The 20,641-nt window shown below is 40.7% G+C and overlaps 1 protein-coding gene across 6 annotated transcripts in view; it reads left to right on the forward strand.

Moving 5' to 3' along the window:
• PLXNB2 (plexin B2) overlaps positions 1–20,641 on the forward strand; it is a 245,303-nt gene that overhangs the window by 157,476 nt on the left and 67,186 nt on the right. For all 6 annotated transcript variants that reach the window (XM_071733787.1, XM_071733784.1, XM_071733789.1 and 3 more), the window contains 3 exons: positions 13,784–14,891; positions 16,530–16,712; positions 17,578–17,700. In XM_071733787.1, the coding sequence (XP_071589888.1) occupies positions 13,784–14,891; positions 16,530–16,712; positions 17,578–17,700 (1,414 nt within the window). The remainder of the gene's footprint in view (positions 1–13,783; positions 14,892–16,529; positions 16,713–17,577; positions 17,701–20,641) is intronic.

Below are 20,641 nucleotides of genomic sequence, written 5' to 3' on the forward strand. Positions count from 1 at the left end.
CCCTTTCCTGTACCATCTTTCTTTGAATCAATATTAGGAGTTTATGTGCCAGTCATGCTATCTGTATCAAATGGCAGTGTGCTCAGCCTGAATAAATTCCAGGGTTTTATGTATGCTGATACAGAACTATTCCAGAGATGAAGCCTTGGTGAGTTGCTGTTATTCAAACTTGCAGAGCAAGCAAACTCAGATTTCAGAGACATTCAAAGCATGATGTTCATCATCCTGGACATTCTCACATTTCAGTACTTCGGTAGCTAGTTTCTGAATATATGTCAGTTACAGTTCATTCCTGCTCTTCTCCCATCAAATAAACAGAGAATAGTAAATTTGAGTTTCCTACTGGCTTTTCTTAAATGTCAGCATTTAAGTTTTACAGAAAGCTAGTGAGAGAAATCTGTGCTCAAATAGACAAGTTCAGCTCCTGGTGTGTTCTGTGGGAGATGGTGCATGTTTATTTGATGGTAGATTGTGTTAACAAAATCATTTGCAAAGCATCCTAGGATATACAAGTCATTTATGTCTCCGAGTGACGCTTCTTCTGATGTGAGTCCACAGGCTTTGTACATGTGCAACTAAAATCTGTTGGAAATTTGTCTCTTTTTGAGGACTCAGTCATACTGAAATTTCTGTGTGCTTAAATGGGATTTCTGGCCTCTGGGACTTGTTTCTAGCTTTGTTTTGGAAGGTCAGACTCTTCAACGTGGGAGTTTCCAATGCTTCAAAGCCTTCCTGTGCCTAGCAGGTTCTAACCTTGCATGTTTAATAAGGCTCTGTGGTTGTCTTACTGTCATGAGCTCAATGGCAGGCATATTTAAAGCATGGAGATAGAAAGGGTGTTTCTGATGGTAGGCATAAATGCAGAAAATATTATCATGTGAATGTCTGCAGAAATTCACATTGAAAAGAGCAGGCCAAAAGGTGAAAATTTTCAGTCTTGACCTAGCACTTTGTTATGGCTACAGATTGCTGGTACATCACATCCCCAGCATGCAGCATTAACAGGAGAGTATCTCTCTGCTACAATGTGACTGATCATACTTTGCAAGCATCATACATTTCCATTAATTGGATGCTATTACTACCTGATACGTAGGTCACTGCTCCTAATTAATTAAGGGCCTAGAAGGTACTTATTGCTTTATAAGACACAGATGAAGACATATGTATGGGAAATGAAAATGTACCAGTTTGAGGTTTTTATATAAAACCAGATCAACTATGCAAGTCTGATATCTAGGCAGATCCTAATAAACCCGATGAAAATTAGAGAAATTATATCAGCTTAAAGCTAATAAAATGTGATAGAAATGTTCAAAGCTGTCTGCAAAAATCCTTTCAGGCAGAAGGATTAGCATGAATCATTTTTTTACAAGGATTAGGGAGAATATTCTACAGGGTAAACTAGTCCATAAAATTGTTCCTTTATTTTGCAGCCTGTAGAAGGACTTCTCTCATGAAATACAAAGTCTGAACAAAAACTTGTATTCTTCAGCTATGGCAACAGTAGTTTGTTGTTTTCTTATGCACCATAAGTAAAACCCAAAGTGCTCCTGCAAGAACTGGGCTGTGCATTCCGATTACTTGGAAATAAGACTGTCCAAATAAATGTTTCAGAAAATATATATTAAACACTAAAATTCTGACTACCCTTCAGTTGCTTTGCAGGGGAATGCAGGTTGTTTTCAATGACGTTATGCTTTAAGGCATATTTCCTATTACCTGTACACATCAGCACTATGAACTTTATGTTTTAATGTAGTAGTCCTATAAATTTTCATCTTATTTGCTTTCAAACAGTTAAAGAAAAGTGTTTATGCATGGTGGTCATGTTTGAAGAGTCTCCTAGATATATATATTCTCTGTTAGAAAGGGCGCGGGCTATGTTTGAGTTTAGAGTTTATCTACTGTACAAAATTTCTCAGTACATTGAGCAGATACTGTAAATTGAAATTCAAAATATCTGTGTACAACAGTACCCCACGTACAAAGCAAACATTAAAAAATATACTTGGCTTAGACCTTTTAACCTCATCAGTGGGTGCCATAAAAGAAACATTTAGCCCAAGAGCTCAGAATATGCATGATGAAAGCTGCCCAGCGGAAGTCTTTGGAGGCTGCCTGAATAATTAGGGTTGCGGGATGAAACTTTTCATGCAAGGAGGAGGATTTACACTGCTCTCTATTTGCCTGGTATAATGTAGCTGGCCCTTGTTGGCTCCACTAGCTCATGTGTCCAAATGCGATTATCAGTGTGAAGAAAAATGTTCCCACCAGCTGCTGAGCGTTCTTGCAGTGCCCTCACTGTCCTGCTACAAACACACAAAAAAAATCATCTTATTACAATCATTATTCAGCCATGCCCTGCAGCAGCAGAGACTGCAGCACTGGAGAGCACTGGAGGTCCTAGTCTCATCACCAGGACAGCACCTGGAATTTTATGTCGGGTCTGTGAGAAGCTGATGGTTTTGGTGGAGACCTCTTTACCATTTGTTAGCATTGGCTGTTTCATGGGGCATACATCTGTGGTTTTTTAAACATCAGGATGAAATGGGATCAGGAAATGGGGTCTCCATGGGCAGGACTGTGTGTGAGGCAAATGTTGTGCCCAGCTTATCCTGCAGCTACTCTAGTGAGAAAGCAGTAAGAGTTTGCATGGCTTTACTCATGGGTTTGCATCTTTTGTCATGTGCTTTTTCTTAGGGATGCCTTGGCAGCACTTAATTAAGCAGCAGGTTAAAGATGCACTGTGCTGCCAGAAGCATGAAGAATTCCACTCCTTTATTTGAGAGTGGTTAGCCCAGCTCATCAGTCAAAGGAAGAGAGGGTTTAGAGTTACCTGCTCTTAGGAAGAATGAACCAAAACCAGATGCCTTATTTACAGTGCAAAAAGTGCTTCCTCATCCTCCCCACTTTTTTTCTGTAAAGATACATTTCTGAGTCTTGCAGCTGCTCTAGGTTAAAATACTATTTGAAAATGGTTTGATCGCAAAATCATCAGGCAGATAAATAAATCCCTCAAACTGTGGGTTGTTATTATTTGGGGTGGAAGGGCTGGTCTGCTTGTCTCTCCCTGTTTACTTCCGAGCATCTTAAATGGCATCTTCTGATCTTTAGGAGCATGACTTGTGGTTCTTGAAAGCCTTTGAGGAGACACGGAAAAATTGTAAATCTGGGACCAGTGATTATAGGGATGAAATTTTGAGACTTAAGCCTATTATTTTTTTCAGTGCAGAGAGGAAAAGACCAAACATATATGTGCACTTACTGGATAGCAGCATTTCCAAATAATCATTGCACCCTCCACAGGAGGACCCTGTTCAATATACAAAGCATGGTTCTAAGAAAGACAGAGAGAGGATTTTTACCAGGGCCAGTAGGACAGGACAAGGAACAACAGTTTTAAACTTGAAAGAATGTAGATTCAGATTGGATCCAAGAAAGAAATCACTTTTCTGTAGAGTGATGAGACACTGAACACATTGCCCTGAGCTCCTGTGGCTGTCTCATGACTGGAAGTGTTAAAGGCCTGGCTGGATGGGACTTTGAGCAACCTGTTCTAGTGGTAGGTGCCCATGGCAGAGGTGTTGGGCTAGAGGACCTTCAAATGTTCTTTCCAACCCAAACCATTCTATGATTCTTTGTAAGATTATGTGTCACCTAAATTGCACTAGAGGCATCAACACAAGCCATAAACAGGACCTGACCTGGTTGGCAGGTTCAGCTGGAGTGAGTCCTGAGCAGACTCGCTGGTTTTATTGTCTGTACCACATGCTTTGGAGCCACTGCAGAGATCATGGCATTGTGTTCAGTGTGGCTGAGAACTTCCAAGAATGAATGACCTCTGCTTTGGAGGGGTTGGGCAGGGACCAATGTGAAATGGCTACTGATATATTTTCATTATACATTGTATTGTCCTCTTTTTTTCCCAAAATAATGCACTTCCAGACATGAAATCATGTTGGACAGTTCTGAAGCTGGGAAAATGTGGTTTATGACTGTTATTCATCCATACTTAGGGGATTTTATAGCACTTTTGCCAACAGACCTTTAAATAGTCAGGCAAAGGTAGGTGCTGCTGTCAGGTTGGTGCAAATTACTGGTTTACTGGCTATCTAAATTTGGAGTGAAATATAATGAATAGAAACATAGAAGTGCACTCAAGTGTCTGTCCGGGCAGATTGGATCAATGCAAGTGAGCGCTGCCTCATTAGAGCCAGGGGCAGTCCATTCATTTAGATGAGCCTCACATTGTGTTTTGTTTGTTTTCTTGGTTGGTTGTTTTTTTTTGTTTGTTTTGGTTTTTGGTTTTTATTGGTTATTTGTTTTGGGGGTTGTTTTTTTTTAAAAGAAATAAATTTTAAAACCAGGAAAAGGTAAATGCAAGTCAAAATGCTGCAATTCTGTTTTGTCTCTTCTGACCTGCCGCAGCTGGAACCCACAATGGATAAATGACTAAGTACAATCAAATGCAACTTGTTAATCATAGAATGTCAGGTCGGAAGAGACCTCAAGGATCATCTGGTCCAACTCTTAAAATATTATTGTTTATATGATATGTCTCAGCACCTTGTCAAGCTGAGACTTAAAACTTCCCAAAGTGGGGGAATCCACCACTTCCCCTGGGAGACTGTTCCAATTCTGACTGTCCTCATGGTGAAAAATTGTCCTCTTGTGTTCAGTTGGAATCTTGCCAGGAGCAACTTGTGCCCATTGCCCCTTGTCTTGTCCATGTGACTCCTTGTAAATAGGGAGTATCCATCTTCTTTGTAGCCACCCTGTAAGTACTGGAACATCATAATAAGGTCTTCCCTAAGCCTTCAACTATAAACTTCTGTATTTGCTTGTATGTCTAGTGCTTAACCCTTTATACTGTGTATTGTATTTATTTTAGTGTATTAATTTTCTTGCAAGCCCTGCTTCTTGGGGATTCTGTTTAGCTCATCTCCTCACTACCTTCAAAGCCTCTCCAAATATTTATCATCTGCCCTTTCTTGCTGTGCTCCTCTTCTCCAAGCTGTTACTGCCCTGTTGTCATGTGTCTCATCATCTTGTCCTGGCTCCCTTCTCAGTGGCTGGAGTTGTCTATGAGCAGAAGCAGCCCCTCCAATTTGTTGTTTCTGTTGTGCTGCTTCACCTGCATCATTTACTGCTCCCTCTTCTTGCTCCCCTGTGGAGCAGAACTATTTCTTTGATGTTTAGGTACCTTCTTTCTCCTCAAGCTGGAGTGAGCACTTAGTGTGTAAAAATCAACAGGTGCCATGAAGTTAAGGATGTCTTGCTGTATTTTGTTCTGAAAAAGCTGGAGGAAACAAAAGAGGAGGAAAAAGCAGTCAAGAAACAAATGAGGTATTTCCAGATAAGGTTTGAAAAGAGAGAGGAAGTCAATGAGGCAGTGAGTAAATCTGAGCTCCCTGTTGAGGTTTGAAAATCACCTGAAGTTCTTGTTCTTTTTTTACCCCCTTTTCTTTGTTCTACCTCCTGCTTTGCCATCAGAGACTTTCCACAAGCGTTATTTAAGCTGAAGTAGCAGCAGCTGTAGGAGAGGAAAACTTGGAGGCTGTGCCTGAGAAGAAAAGAAGGTGGGGGCAGAAGGAGCTGCAAGAAGATACGAAAGGATGTGTAAGGGAGGAAAAATAGTAGAGCTTTTTTAAAAATGTCATTAACATTACTTCAAAGGGCAGGGGGAAAAAAAAAAAAAAAAAAAAGGAACACATTTTAATCTCAGAGCTATCAATATGAACAATACCACCACAAACATATAAATGGTCCAAGTGAAAGTTTAAAGAATTTCAAGAAAGACCAACCAGGCAACCCCCTGCGATTTATCTCTAACAGCAAAAGCCAGGAAAATTTCCCATTCCTCAGCTATGTGTTTCTTGGCTCCTGACATCCAATAAACCTTCTATTTCAAGAATTTTCTCCATCCTCCTCTGCCTCCTTTCTCTTTGTGGCTTGCATTGTCAGCTGCCTAAGTACAACATATATTGCAGTACTCCATTGAATGCTGTTGACAGCTTCCCATTTTCATAGAGCTTCTGTCCCACCTCTCAGAAGTTCTGGATAAATTGCTCGCACAGCCACATAACTACATTAAAATGAAGAATGCAGGAATCTGTTAAACCTAAATGGGAAAACAAAATCAGGAGAAACAGAAGAGTAAGAAATCTGACAAGACAGGGAACCATGCAGCAGGGGTAAACTTAAAGGTAATGGAATTTGTTGCACAGGGCTTTATGAATTATCGTATTTGTGTTCCATTGATTTATGGGTTAAAATTCATTTATCCTATTGATTTATGGGATAAATTTATGCAGCCTTATGACGTCTGGTTGTACATGATTCTTCTATTAAGTCCCAGAATACTGTAATGTATCAGGAATAAAAAAAATACTGTGTCTGCCTTGTGCCAAAATGCTGTTTAGCTTCAAAAGTCTCTGCTGTCCTGTGGAGCCATGTTGCAGTGAGGAAATTCCTGACTGTTCCCAGCTCTCCTCTCTCTGTACTCAGGTCAGCAAGGGGTACAGTGCAGGTCTGAGTTGCTGCCAAAGCAGGCTGGTGCTGCTGTAAAAGGATGCAGCTGCATTGGACATCCGGAGTGTGGTTTGGTGCTTCTGTTTAGAGGAGGAGGGTGAGATGGATTGCCTGCCTATGACCCTTCGAGTCCCATTTGTGCAATCTGTAGGGAAGGGAAAGCTTCACACATGCTGGAAATGTCGTCCTTTTGATTTGATTATTTTGTGTGTCTGTGATTAATGGTTAATTGCAAGGCAGAACTTGTTCTGGCAAGGAAATAGCCAGAATAGTTTGTGTTCATTTCCACATGGTCATGCTCAGATTCCCCCACAGTGGGAAAAAAATCCGCCTCCTTTCTTGTTTCTTCCAGGGGAAGTCCGAAACCAGTCCTTGAAGATGACCTTAGCACTGAAAACAAGCAATTCGTTGTTGTAGAGTGGAGCTGGTGACACAGAGTCCTTTTACTATCAGTATAAATGCATTTTTTTACTTGTGCTGTAATACCCTTATGAGTGCAGGGAAAGCCAGCAAATTAAAGCTATCCTGATTCCTTGGGATTTCCTTCCCATGCTCCAGACTGTCATTTTCTGCTGGTCCTTCAAATAAAAGGAAAAAAAAAAAAAAAAAAAAAAAGTTTTCCTGAATTGCAGAAAGGGTAAAACAATGTAGGGTTTGCCCTAAGCTGTTGGACAGACCTGGGGTGGTCCTGGCTCCTCTGGCTGCCTCACAGAGGAGTCACTCCCACCAGAGCTCAGACCCTGCAGCAGGTATTTACACTTTGAGCCAAATTAGATTTGGCCATTTACAGGATTGAGGAGCATAAAAGTACCTGTAGGTGAGTTCAGGAGTGTTCTTAGGGGTCTGTGATCCTGTGCCAATTGCAGACTGATGCAGCTAGATGTTGGTTCATATGGCACTGCTGGGATATGCACTCAAAGAGGTTTTGGGAAAAAAAAAGAGAAAAACCCAACCCCCTAGATTTTTGCTAGCTGGGAGGCCTTGGTGGTTTTAACAAAACCACAGAGTGGGTCAAAGAGGGGATTCTGTGGGTTCAGATTCCTGCTGAGTGAGCTGCTTGCTATTAAACACGTCATTTGGCTGTTTTTCTTGCAGATCAACTACATCTTTGTAACACTGAGAAAGCAAGTGCCTCATTAAAATGGGCACTTAGTTTCTACTGAGAGAACATGAAAAAGATGGAGGGATACATGTAGAAGGCCAGACTGGAAGGGAGGTGTGATCCAGGAAGGCAGGAGCACAGATCTGCTCCTGCAGCATTTCTTTTCCCTGTGTGTGCTCCTGCCTACATCAGCAGGGCTGTACTGTTTGCATATAACCCTCCTATTCGAGGTGAAAATATAAACACTTGCCTTCCTCATAAAAATTTCAATAGTAAAAATAATAATTTGAAGAGACTTTTCTGGAATAAGCTGTCTGTGTCTCAGAGTGGTGTATACTCCATAATTGCTGGTAGCTAATGCTGTGGAATGAGGTCTTTCCACAGCAGCTATTTTTATTGACTTTTCATTTAAGTTACTTGGCACTCTGAACTTGTGAAGATACTTTCACTTAGGAAAATTTTTGTTTTGATTCTTAAGAGCAGCAGAAAAACCACCCTTGGACTATAGTATAAAAGATTTTCAAAATCAAAATGCTGCAAGGTCTGGCTGTAATAAACCTGGGAATTCATTAGAGTTCAGCTTTGTGTAGCACAGCTCTGCTTCTAAGTGCACATATAAATCTGCAAAGTGCTACTCTTCTTTTTTTGTTTACCTGCTGATGTTGCAGAGGCAGCACATTATTGGAAATTCTTGAGTGAGTTTGCAAAATAAGTATGTATGCATTTTCTGAGTCTCATTACCTGTTGTTAATGCTCTTCTGAGTGACTCCTAGTTGAAAAATTAAGACCTGTGTTGTTCTTTCTTGCTCTGAATTTGGATCTGGATCAGAATATTAAATACTTTTGGAGTTCAGATGTTCACAGATGAAAGGTTTTGATTCAGACTGCTAATAGTGTTATTAATTTAGCTTGGAGCTAATGACATAATTATTAATCTGAACTTTGATTTTGCTAGCTTTTTGTCTCTCTCAAACTTTTTACTCAAACCTGATGGTTTGCACCATGTTTATGAGAGTCCTTGGTGGGGGGGATGCTGGAACTCCTGTGGATATGGGATCTACTGTGGAGAGCAGTTTTGTTCCTCAGGCTAATTCAGTTGCAATGCTAGGGGAAATCTTTTCTATATTGGGACAGGAAGGCACTTCTGTTGGTTGCTGGAAATACTCTTTTACTGTAGTTATCAGAGATAGTAAAGCTGTATGAGATCCTCTGTTTAATCCCCTCCCTACCCCCTTGGAGACTGTGGGACACTTGGAAAGTTTGTGACCTTGGGTAACATGAGTGGTGGTACAGATTCTCAAAACTCATCTTCTGCCTTTTTGGTAAGCTTCATGGGGATGAACTCGTAAGTAAAGGTGAAGAAATGTCCTTAAAATTCTCTTTAGGTGGTCCTGTTCATGCAACACTACATCATCATTTCAGACACGTCCCTTTGCCCTCAAGGTTCAGCTCACCAGGCTGTGGATGTCTCGGTGTCCACTCTGGTTAATGAGCTTTCTCGGGGTGTGAGTTATCTGAGCCCTTTGTGCTGCTAATACTTCAGACCTTCTGAAACATGAGGGTCTTGAGTGATGTACTCAGCAGTGGTGAGGCCACACCTTGAGTACTGTGTTCAGTTCTGGGCCACTCAGTTCAGGAAGGAGATTGAGGTGCTGGAGTAGAGAAGAGCAAGGAGGCTGTGAAGGGTCTCAAGCACAAGTCCTGTGAGGAAGGGCTGAGGGAGATGGGGGTGTTCAATCTGGAGAAGAGGAGGCTCAGGGGAGACCTCATCACTCTCTAAAACTCCCTGAAAGGAGGTTGGAGCCAGGGGGGGGGTCGGTCTCCCAAGTAGCTGCCAGTAAGACAAGAGGGCATGGACTTAAACTCTGTCAGGGGAGGTTTAGGTTAGATCTTAGGAAAAAATTCTATACAGAGAGGATGATCAGACATTGGAATGGGCTGCCCAGGGAGGTGGTGGATTCTCTGTCCCTGGAGGTTTTTAAAAGGAGGCTGGATGTGGCACTCAGTGCCATGGTCTGGTAACCACAGCGGTAATGGATTATGGGTTGGACTTGATGATCTCAGAGGTCCTTTCCAGCCCAGATGATTCTATGACTCTGTGACTTCTGTGTGAGAAGCTACCAGAAGCTTTCTCCATGTCCAATAGCATCCATGCCAACCAGCTCCAAGACAGACCTGCCACTGGGCAAGCCCAAGCCCATCACACGCAATGGTAGTGCCTCTGGGATTATATATTTAAGAAGTGAAAAAAAATACTACTGTGAAACAGCAGCCTTGGGATAGCAGTGAGAGAAATAGCTCTGGAGGCACCAAAGTCATTGAAGAAGAAGTGGGGAGAGGTGCTTCACACACTAGAGCAGAGATTCCCCTGCAGCCCATGATAAAGACCATGGTGAGGTATGCTGTTCCCCTGCAGCCCATGGAGGTCTGTGGTGAAGCAAATCTTCACCTGTAGCCCACGGAAGATCCCACACCAGAGCATGTAGATGCCCAAAGGAGGCTGTGACCCTATGGGAAGCTTGTGCTGTAGTAGACTCCTGGCAGGACCTGTGGAGAGAGGAGCCGATGCTGGAGCAGGTTTGCTGGCAGGACTTGTGACACCCTGGGGAACCCACATTGGAGCAGATCATGAAGAACTGCAGCCCATGGGAAGGACTCATGGGGGAGAAATTCATGGAGGACTGTGACTGTGTCCTGTGAGAGGTGCCCCACACTGTAGCAGGGGAAGAGGGTAAGGAGGAAGGACCAGAGAGATAATGTGTGATTTCTCGTTACCTTCCTCTGTCCAATTGAGGAGGGAGAGTGATAAAACGATTTTGATGGGTACCTGGCATCTGGCCAGGGTCATCCCACAACAGCTCACTCTTGCCAGATGAAACTATAGAAAAGGAAACTGTTTTTTCAGTAAGCTAAGTTTGTGGTTCCAAGTGGCTTCCATTGATATGATGCAGGGATTGCAGAAAAACATCTGCAGAATGCACAGGGACTGAGGGCATAACATTCATTATTTCCTTGTCCTTGTAAAAGAATATCCATATGTATATAACTATTATACATATAAGAAGAAACCTTACATTATTGAAAATTACTCAACCGCCCTCCCCCCCCAAAAAAAAAAAAAAAAAAAAAAAAAAAAAAAAAAAAAAAGAAAAACCAAGTGAAAATTTGCCTTGTGGAAGCAAGCAAAACTTTTTTGCCAGTTTTCCAGCAGTTTGACTAGGTGGGATGGTTTGTGCCAATCAAGGACTCCCTGTATCTTTGCTAGCAAGAGCTGCTTTGATGGGTTTCTTCTATCATGAGTCCACTAAAGGCTTAAAATGAAGTGCAGACTGAGTTGAGAGAGTGCACGTTGGCTCTCTGGACCAGGACATGACTTTGATATAGCCACTCAGGTCCGTGTGTTATCAAAGTACGTGATTAAGGCATTGGAAATACATTTGCTGTGCATGCTGAACATGTTGGATTCCATGTTCCAGCCTGGGCTTCTTACTCATTTTCTTTTGTATGCCTGTGACTTGTTCATTTGAAACTAAAGTTTTTTCCCAACAGCAAACTGTTCTTGATACATTTCCACAGTACCTGACTCAACAGGGCATCTGTGTTAAGAGAACCCCTTTCCATCCTTACCACATCAGCTCTGGTATTCCACAGAGCAGGATTCCTCCAGCTGCTACTTCCCAAATAAGTTAAGACCAGGTGAAAAAGAGATATGGTAGTAGTGCATCTCATTTAATTTTGCTTCTTTCCTTACACCTGTTATTTGAGAATTTCATGGGAATTTAGTTCTGGATCTTTTCCACAGCATATTTAGTTTTGCTTACTGTTTGCTTGGAAGGGAGAAAAGATGAAACCAATCAGTACGGAGAATAAAGAACAGTTGCCTTGTGTAGAGGTCTGAGATAATCTGACAGTTTTGGTCATGAGACTGGAGTGGCAGGGAGTAGGTGTCAAGAAAGAAAAAAAAAAAGAAGAAAATAACAAAAAACTCAGGGGATGAGGATGGGCAGAATTAATGGAGAGTGCATGTTGTACTGAATAATTTAAATTAAAATTTTGATAAGCAAATAAGGCAGAAAATTGTAGAAAGGAAGCATTAACCATTTTTGTACAGAGAGATGAATTAACTCCTTTAAGAATCTTGTTCAGAGGTGCAAAATATACTTTTCCCTAAACCCTGGCTCTGACATGAATTAGCAAGACTCTTCATTCTGCCCATGGGACAAAGGCAGGTGTATTGCAAATGCAGCCTTTGTCTCCTGGGTGCTACAAATAAACAAAACATTTTTTAATCTACTGAAATAAATGGACGTGGAGGTGAATTAAATACACAAATTAAGGTACAGTAAATTACTTTCCATTCATTTGAGGCATACTTTATAAGCAGACCTATTTATGGTTGTTGGGTTTGTTTTGTTTTTTTGGCTGAGACCAGATATTGTAATAATCTAACATTAATTACCTTGTGGGAAAAACAGGAACAAATGAATTTGATGAATTTTTCAGCTTTTCACCCCTCTGCAATATAGAGTAGAATGATAATGCTGTTATGAAACAACATTGGAGTAGTATGTCAAGCTGGTTTTTTATTTCATTGCAAATAACTGTAAGGGAAAATATTTGAAACTAGATGGTGTGCATTATGACATACCATTTAGCCATGGAGGTGTAAGCTGACTTTAAAGCTTAGTTGTAAAATTGAGGTCCTTGGGAGCAGGAAGAAAAGAGGAGTTTCTCACAAATAATATGAGAATTCTTCTGAGGTCTTTAGAGCAGGTCTAAGGTTGTTGTAGAGAGGTTCAACACTTCATTACATTTCAAAGCATGTGTCTGAAGAATGGGTTATAATTCTTAGGCTCATCTTGCTCACTGTCATACAAGGCCAGCCTGTCATTAGAAGTCAAGCTTGTGCCATCAGTAATGTGCTGTCTCTTCTTTGACCTCATTTTACAGTTAGCTGGTCGATTGGGTACATGATAAGGGCTTTAGCAAAACAAGATTGAAGTTAGAGTTTTATTTTGTCTTCATTATTATCCTGAGTTATATTCAGTAGGTTTTTGATTTTGTAGATTTTAGAATCACTCTACTTTTAGAAACGCTGTTACATTTTCTCCAGGTTCTTCCCTCATCAGATTATGTAGTCACATGGCTGACTTTGAGAATTAAAAGGCTGTGGAACATACTTGTTTTTCAGTACTTCCTCCAAACAGGATTTATCTCTTCCCCCTACTATCACTGTGTCCAATCATGCCACCTTCTGTTTTTTGCTGTCAGAACTTGCAGCAAACATTGATAAATTTTTCTGTGCTTAGAAATCCAGCTGGCACTTGCCTCCTCATTTAATGGTTCAGGTTAAAATCAAAACCCTTCTTACAAGTTTCAGGTGGTCTGTATCCAATTTAAATCAGTCAGGTCATCTGCTTGGGAAGTAAAAATTTAGAAAAAAATAAAGCATTAGCAGGTTCTTAGGCCCATAAAACTCTAAGTGATATTTTTAAGACAGATTTGAAACTATTCAGTTGCAGTGCTCAAATGAATTGAAGTGTTGGGCTATAATGCATCCCAGCAGTCAAAGGCAATGTTACATATGAAGGGATCTATCATCTTCCAGCTTTACATTGAAGAAAGATTAGTGTAAAGCCTTCTTAAAGAGCATCAGCAGCCAGATCCAGATTTACTTGTAGTCAACGGAAGTTTTTTTTGATGAAGGGGGAAGTCCTGCAGCACCAAATGTCTCAAACTCTTCTATGTAAATTCTCCCCCTCTGTTAAGGAGGAGCCCCTTCAAACACTGATCCTCCAACTTATCTTTAAAATCTCAACAACAAGTAGTTCCTGCAGTATGAAGCTGCCTGTAGAAGCACTACCACTTCTTGACACTCTATGTTGTTTCAGATTGTCTGTTGTTCTCATTGTATTTTAGCACAGGATTGATTATCTAATTGCTTATATGATAATTGTTTAATCCTTCCTCAATATATTAAATTGCTAGGCAATTAACAGGATTTGAGGCTTTCCATAATCTTCATGATGTCTGCATACGCCTAAGGATAACTGCATTTGTGTCTGAAATCATGAAAGAAAAACCCTTCGAGTTGCTCACCTCTGTGTAGATTTTATTTATATGTTCTTCTTTTCTTTCCCATTTTAGGTATTACATAATGGCTTTATGGATCTGGACACTGAACATTTTGAGCTGGTTTTGCATCACCATATCCAGAAGTGAGGAACTGAAATTTTTCCAGAGTGCTACAGAGCTAAATCATCTAACAGTGGATAATGACACTGGAATAATCTATTTGGGAGTGGTAAATGCTCTGTATCAGCTTACAGAAAACCTGGATGTAAAGACATACGTAGAAACAGGTCCAAGAAAGGACAACAAAAAGTGCACGCCTCCCATTGATGAAAATCAATGTAAAGAGGCAGTACTGACTGACAATTATAACAAATTATTGTTGCTGAACAAGGCGGATAAAACAGTTGTGGTGTGTGGAAGCCTTTTTAAAGGAATCTGTGCCATCAGAGATCTAGAAAACATCCAAAATGTGAAGCATTATGTGGACAGTAGTGGAGAAAAGTCCTTTGTAGCAAGCAACGATGAGAATGTATCAACTGTGGGATTGATCACTTCCTTGAATAACGACCGAGTGCTCTTTGTTGGGAAAGGGAATGGACCAAATGATAATGGAATAATTATCAGCACTCGACAGCTCTATGATAGGGATGGAAAAGACATTTTTGAAATGTACACAGACTCGGCAGCTGTTAAGTCAGCTTATCACTCATCGAGCACGCAACAGTTTGTGGCCGTCTTTGAGGATAAAAATTATGTTTATTTTATTTTTAATCAGCAAGAGAAGCAGCCCATCAACAACCGCACATTGATCGCACGTCTCTGCAAAGATGATGCCCACTACTATTCCTACTTTGAAATGGACTTGGGTTGCAAAGATGATGATGGTGCCTATGACCACTGTCATTCTGCTTATGTCACTACCCCAGGAGAAGAGCTGGCTGAGAGCATGGCTCAACAGCGCCAAGCTACTGACACCATCTCAGATGACAAAGTTCTTCTTGCACTCTTCAGCAAAGTAAACAAAGATAATGGCTCTCTCAAATCTGCCATGTGTGTCTTTTCCTTGCGGCACATCAATGAGAAGATGGAGAAAAACCGTAATGATTGCTACACTAAAAAGAATACCAGCTCATTTTACAAACTTTTTTCAGCTGAAAACCCGTGTGCATCACATGGACTGGTAATATCACTATCAGCTTTAGAATCTGTGTTAGAATTAGTGGAAAATACACAACTGCATGTTTTGGGCTGGCTTTGAGCTAAACTATAGTGAGATCTCATGACTGAAAACTCAATAGCTGGATTCACTGTAGAAATGGAAGGGGGGAGGAAAGGTTGTGGGACAGGTCAAGCAAGAAGGGGCCTGATAATCATAATTTTGAGTCTTTTGTAAAAGATTTGATGTCCTGAAAATTTAATATTGGTTTCACAAATGCATTTTTTAAAGAGTTCCTCCTAGTATGGAAATGACTGAGTCAAATGCAATGATTTGTTAAAACCATGATCAGCTTCTGGGTGATCATAGGCAGTTATGGTCTCAGCCAACATATTTGTGATGTTTTTTAATGGTATTAAGAATCCTATAGGTGATATCTGGAGTTCAGTGTTGTTTCTCTCTTGGATTTGGATTTTCAGATAGCCGAAAATACGTGTTTCTTATATACAGATTGTGTTAATATTTTACTGTGGTTCAAAATACTTCCATAACATGCTAGTCATCTTCATTTCCTTTTTACAACTTTTCATTACCTTAGCTATTAGGATTTTGGAAGGCATTCTTGCAAACCTTCAGTTTCTCTGTTGACTTCATGGTTTTTTTTCCCACACCACTCAAACTATTTCCAAGCCCTATTTGTGCATGCCATTAGTTATTGCAGCCAACCCTGAACTGGGCTAAAAAAGTGAAGAATCTTAAAAATAACTCTGCCAGCTTTTAAGAGAATGTCTTGATTCCCCAAGCTGAGCAAGTTACACACTTGTGTAAGCAGCTGTTTGACCACAGCTTGAGAAGTGGTGTGCTGCAGTCCAGAGGTAGAAGTGAACAACTGAAGAGATGGGACATGGGAGTACCTTATGTTCCTACTGACCTAGAATGCTTCAGCTCATGAAATCACAGCCCTCTTCCACACAGCAGGTTGCTAGTACTGATAAGAAGCCAAAATAACACTTTTACTTTTTGCTTCTAAACACCTGTGTTACTCACTGCATCTGAGGGGAGCATCAAACCTAGAAATAGTGAATGTGACAAGTGGAGGAGCCCAGGCTTCTGGCAAAAAGGAGGTGTGGATTCCAGATCAGAAAGACAGTATCATTACCAAAACGTAGTGGGAAAGGGAAAGTGAGAATGAACTTTCTTCTGGTGGCACTCCCCACAGCCCAGGATTAAAGTGCAGTGAAGAGGGAACACAGTTGCCAATGTGTTGCTTTTCTGTGGATAGCAGCAAATTAAGGAACAAAACAGCATTAGAAAACCAGTCTTCAGCACAAAGTTGTTCAATACATTATATGACATGGTCATTTTAATAAAACAAAGTGGTTACTTTTTAAACTGTGCTTCTATAAAGAAACAGAACAATTTCTTTTCCCTGTGTTTCTTGGAAGGTGAAAGCATTAGCATGGCTTGGTTTGCAATTAGCAGGTTGTTTTCTGATTTCTGCTTCTTGGCTTGGAGAAAATAGCTAGACAATGCATTTCTCTCCTTTTGCTCTTCTATGTTTGAGGGGTATTATACTGCCTGGTAATGGGCTGCACTTCATTCTTAGCTAGGAATTAGTGATCTGAATGTTTAACATCTCTCTGTATTGCTGTTCCTTATTAGAATGCAAGCAAAAATTTCCCCTGTGGCTCCGAACACTTGCCGTACCTTTTGGGAAGTAAGAATGGTGTTATAGAGAAACCAGTGCTGCAAAAAGAAGGGATGAATCTCACAGCTGTCACTGTGGCTGTGGAGAATGGGCACACCGTGGCCTTTCTTGGAACATCAGATGGTAAAATTCTTAAGGTAACAAACTGAGTTTGAAAGACTGGACAGGCTTTAAAAGGTCACGAGCTATAGTGATAGCATAATTCTACTCTAAAAGTAAATGGGATTTATAAGACCACATACCAGGAGCAAATTCTTTTGGAGCTTGGTATTTTTAATTTCAAAGAAAAATCACATTATTTCTGAGGTACCTCAGCTATCTGATACACAGGTTGAATTAGCATTGCCTGAATGACACTTTTCCAGAAGGATTAGATGCCTACTGGGAGCCCTATACAAACAGCCTTCAGTAATGTAACAGCTGCTCTAGCCTTACCTCTATTCAAGCCCTTGATAGTTGAAGAGCAACTTCTCATTTTCTAATTATTCTGGCCATTCAGTGAATAGAGATGGCAATACAACAACCAAGCTGGAGTTTGCTAAGTTCTGACTGTGTGGTGTGGGGCTCCAGGGTTCATGTGTTTGTGATGTAAAAATGTCAAGACTGCAATGCCAATCCGCTTTTGCTTGAAAGAGAGTGATGGCCACATGCCACTCCCTGGTTTGAAATTTGAAGCTGAAATTGTTACCATGAGGAAAGGCAACAAATTTTAACACCTTCAAGTGCAAAGGCTCCAACTTGAAAATTTGAATTTTGCAGCTCTAAAATAAATCAATATTTAAGAAAAAATAAACACAAATACTGTGAGCTGTTGTGAGCAGTAAGCATTTTCTTTTAATGACTTTTATGCTTTGTATGCTGCTTTTGATGCATTATTCTTCAAATTGAAATGTTTTCCCTAATGTGAATTTGTGAACTTGAGTAAACACGGAATATTATTTACTGGTATTTGGGGCAAAAAAGCAACTTTAATCATCTTTCTTTCTTTCTTATATGAAATAGGTGTTCCTGTCATCAACTGCAACTGAGTACAGCTCTCTTACTATTGAACTAAACAAACCCATCAAGAATGACCTGGTCCTTGACCAAACCCAAGAAAACTTGTATGTGATGACCACAGACAAGGTAAGATGTCCCGCTTGCATTAAGGACTAGAGCCTCTTTCACTTTCTCTACAACTTTTATCTGGGATATGTACATTTCTCACTCACTTCTGGAAGTCACCCCATGCAGTGGGGCTCCACTGGCTTTGTATGAAGACCTCAAGTCCAAGCTGATGAACTTGATTGTTGTGACTTGGAGAACTGTTATGTCCTTGAGGCTTAGTGATTGAGAATAGAAAGTGAGTTGACCTCAAAAGCTATTTTACAGAGTATGTGAGAAGGATGAAGTTGAGATGCTTGGCACCAGCATGCTGCAGAGTCCAGAAGCCCTGGTACTTGGTGTGGTGTCCAGGGGTGCAGGACTTTGGGTGCAGGATTTTGGATGCTGGCAGCTGACATAATAGCATTTATGTGTGCTGTCAAAAACTAAGAAATGATGGAGACAATTACAACTTTGAGAATCACTTTTGTTCAGGCTTCTGTTAAAATTAAGCAAGTGCAGCAGGAGAGGTCAGAACTGACTAGGAAAGACACAGGCATTCTCATCAGGGCTTCCTTTCCCTGTGCTGGCAGTTGAGGCACAATGGGGACTTGTAAAGAAATATAATAAGCAAGTAAGAGACAAGAGGGATGCCAGATTCTCCTTCACCTCCAGTTCTAACCCTCTTCTGACACTTCTCTTTATGGTGGCTGGAGGTGCCAGCCTCAAACATGTTGTTCAGTACCTCTCTGTAGCAGGGTGGGTGAGAGGCTGTGACCATCAACAGTACTGACAATGACACAGGCTGGGATGTGGGAAACACTCTGGCAGCAGTATCACAGGGAGAGAGAGGGAACTGTGAAGGGAGAGTATTTGGGGGAAATGGTGAAAGAAGAATGATCTCTATCTGTTTTATACAAGGATTAATATAAATTCCTGCTGTGGGGATGTTATCTTTTAGCTCAGAGTTTTCAGGCTGGAAGCCACAGTGGTAAAAGTGATAAAGTGTTTAGTAATAGGCAGTTTGTGAGAGGTTACTTTTTTTTTTTTTTTTTTTTTTTTTCTTTTTTTGTGAAGCTGATACTGCTAATTCAGCTCCTGTTCAGGTTTTGAAACTGAAACCCAAACTTCACTATTGTCCACAAAAGCCCTTTGGAAAGCTGGCATGTTTCTTAAAAGCCCTATGGTGCCCAGCAGGCTGTGGTGTGAGCTGCTGAGCAGCATAAGGGGTGGCAGCAAATATGAAGTACGGCAAATTTTCTGGTGACAGGCTGCTTGAACTGGTAGAATTTAGGAAGGCCACAGACCAATTTTTCAGAAAAAAATTTGCAAAAGAAATAATTCCATCTCTACAAAATGTTAACGTTTAGAAAGCAGCAAATTTCTGCCAAAGAAAGGATTTCGGTTTCATCTTTTCCAAGTAGCTCTCATAGACACTGCCATTTCTGAATAATGTGAATAATAGTTTTCTTTTACAAAACCTGTTCAGCTTAAATATGAATAACTAAAGTTGGGAGCTCTATAATGGCATTACATTACTGTCATCTCCAGGAGTTAATTACAATGAGCAGTCCCACCCACTTTTAGAAGCAGATAGACAAGAGGAGAATGGGGGCCTTCAGAGCTGGGAGAAATGAAGCGACGTGAGGGGAAAAGAATAAATGCTGAAACATGCACTCCTGTGTTAAACACCACTGGGAGTTCTGTGGGAATAGAGATGTCAGAACCCTGCCCTGGGACTTAAAATGGTTTAGAGTTATTTAAAATTAGTTAAACAATAAAGGGCTGGATAGGTGTGCTGTTAGATGGGCTTAATGCTAAGCTACCTGGCAGATACAGCCTGCCCCAGCATTTGGAAATGAATTGGCTAAGCTGTGTAAGCACTTGAGCAAAGTGAAAGTGATGATGTGGTAGGTGATAACTTGAAGCAGCCTTTGAAATGAAATCAGATCGAGAGAAGTACAGGGAAGAATAATGTAGAGGTTAAAAGCCATAGTGAAAAATAAGCTCTTGCTTTCCTGATTCACTTCTCCTCCCCCTTCTCCTTCCAGCTTCTGCTGCTGGGTAGCTTGGAGCAAATGTTTTCAAAAGCCAGTTGCCTCCTTCCCACCCAGCTCCCAGAGCTTGGGCAGAGAACAAGGCAAACTCCTTGCAGCTTCTTGGGGGACTTGGGAAGGAGTGAATATCACCCCTGCCATGCCCATTATGGTTCATTGCAGGTGAATATCACTGGTAAGATCCCAGATTCCTTGTGGCACCTACTGGGAGGAAAACAGAAGCCTGTGGCAATCACCATGATCACTATCTTACATATTTGTTTTAGCTTTTGATTCAGTGTTTTTGATTAAGAGTGCCACATTAGAAAATTTCTAAAACTAGTTTCTCTGCATCTTGAGGCTGGCTGTAAACAGAGCTGCTATTTTTTAAAAAATCCATTAGGTTTACATAAAACCCAAAGAGATGATAATTTCTAGGGCTTGTTTCTGCCTGCCAGAATTATGCAATGAGTACTTTTTCATTAAAAAAGCCATTCACTGGATAGTAAATTACTCATGAGTACCATTCAGTGAAACAGAGTGCCAGTTACTCTGTTCAAGTTAGATAAGAATCTCTGAAAGAATAGAATGCTAAAAAGATAAACCTCTGTATTAATAAATGCAAGAAACCTACCAGTATTGACATTTGCCTTAACTGAACATGAAAGAAAAAAGCCAAACCAAAACTTTCAAAGCAGCTTTGAAATTGTCAGTTGTTTTAAATGAGAGGCTATGGTAGGAAAAAGCTTATATCTCAGAGTTACCTTTGCTTGACTTTTTGTGCTCTTTAAAGTCAAACGGGCTTTGAGAGGAAGACATATGCCTCAATCTCCTCTTGCATCCTTTTCAGCAGCACAGCTAAAGGGGATGGCTGTGTGCTGGCTCCTTTATTTTGCACAAACTAAAACAAAATTGTTTATTCTCAGCACCAAAGGAAATAAAACCCA

This window comes from Heliangelus exortis, chromosome 1 (genome assembly GCF_036169615.1).
Source record: "Heliangelus exortis chromosome 1, bHelExo1.hap1, whole genome shotgun sequence".
Lineage (NCBI taxonomy): Eukaryota > Metazoa > Chordata > Aves > Apodiformes > Trochilidae > Heliangelus > Heliangelus exortis.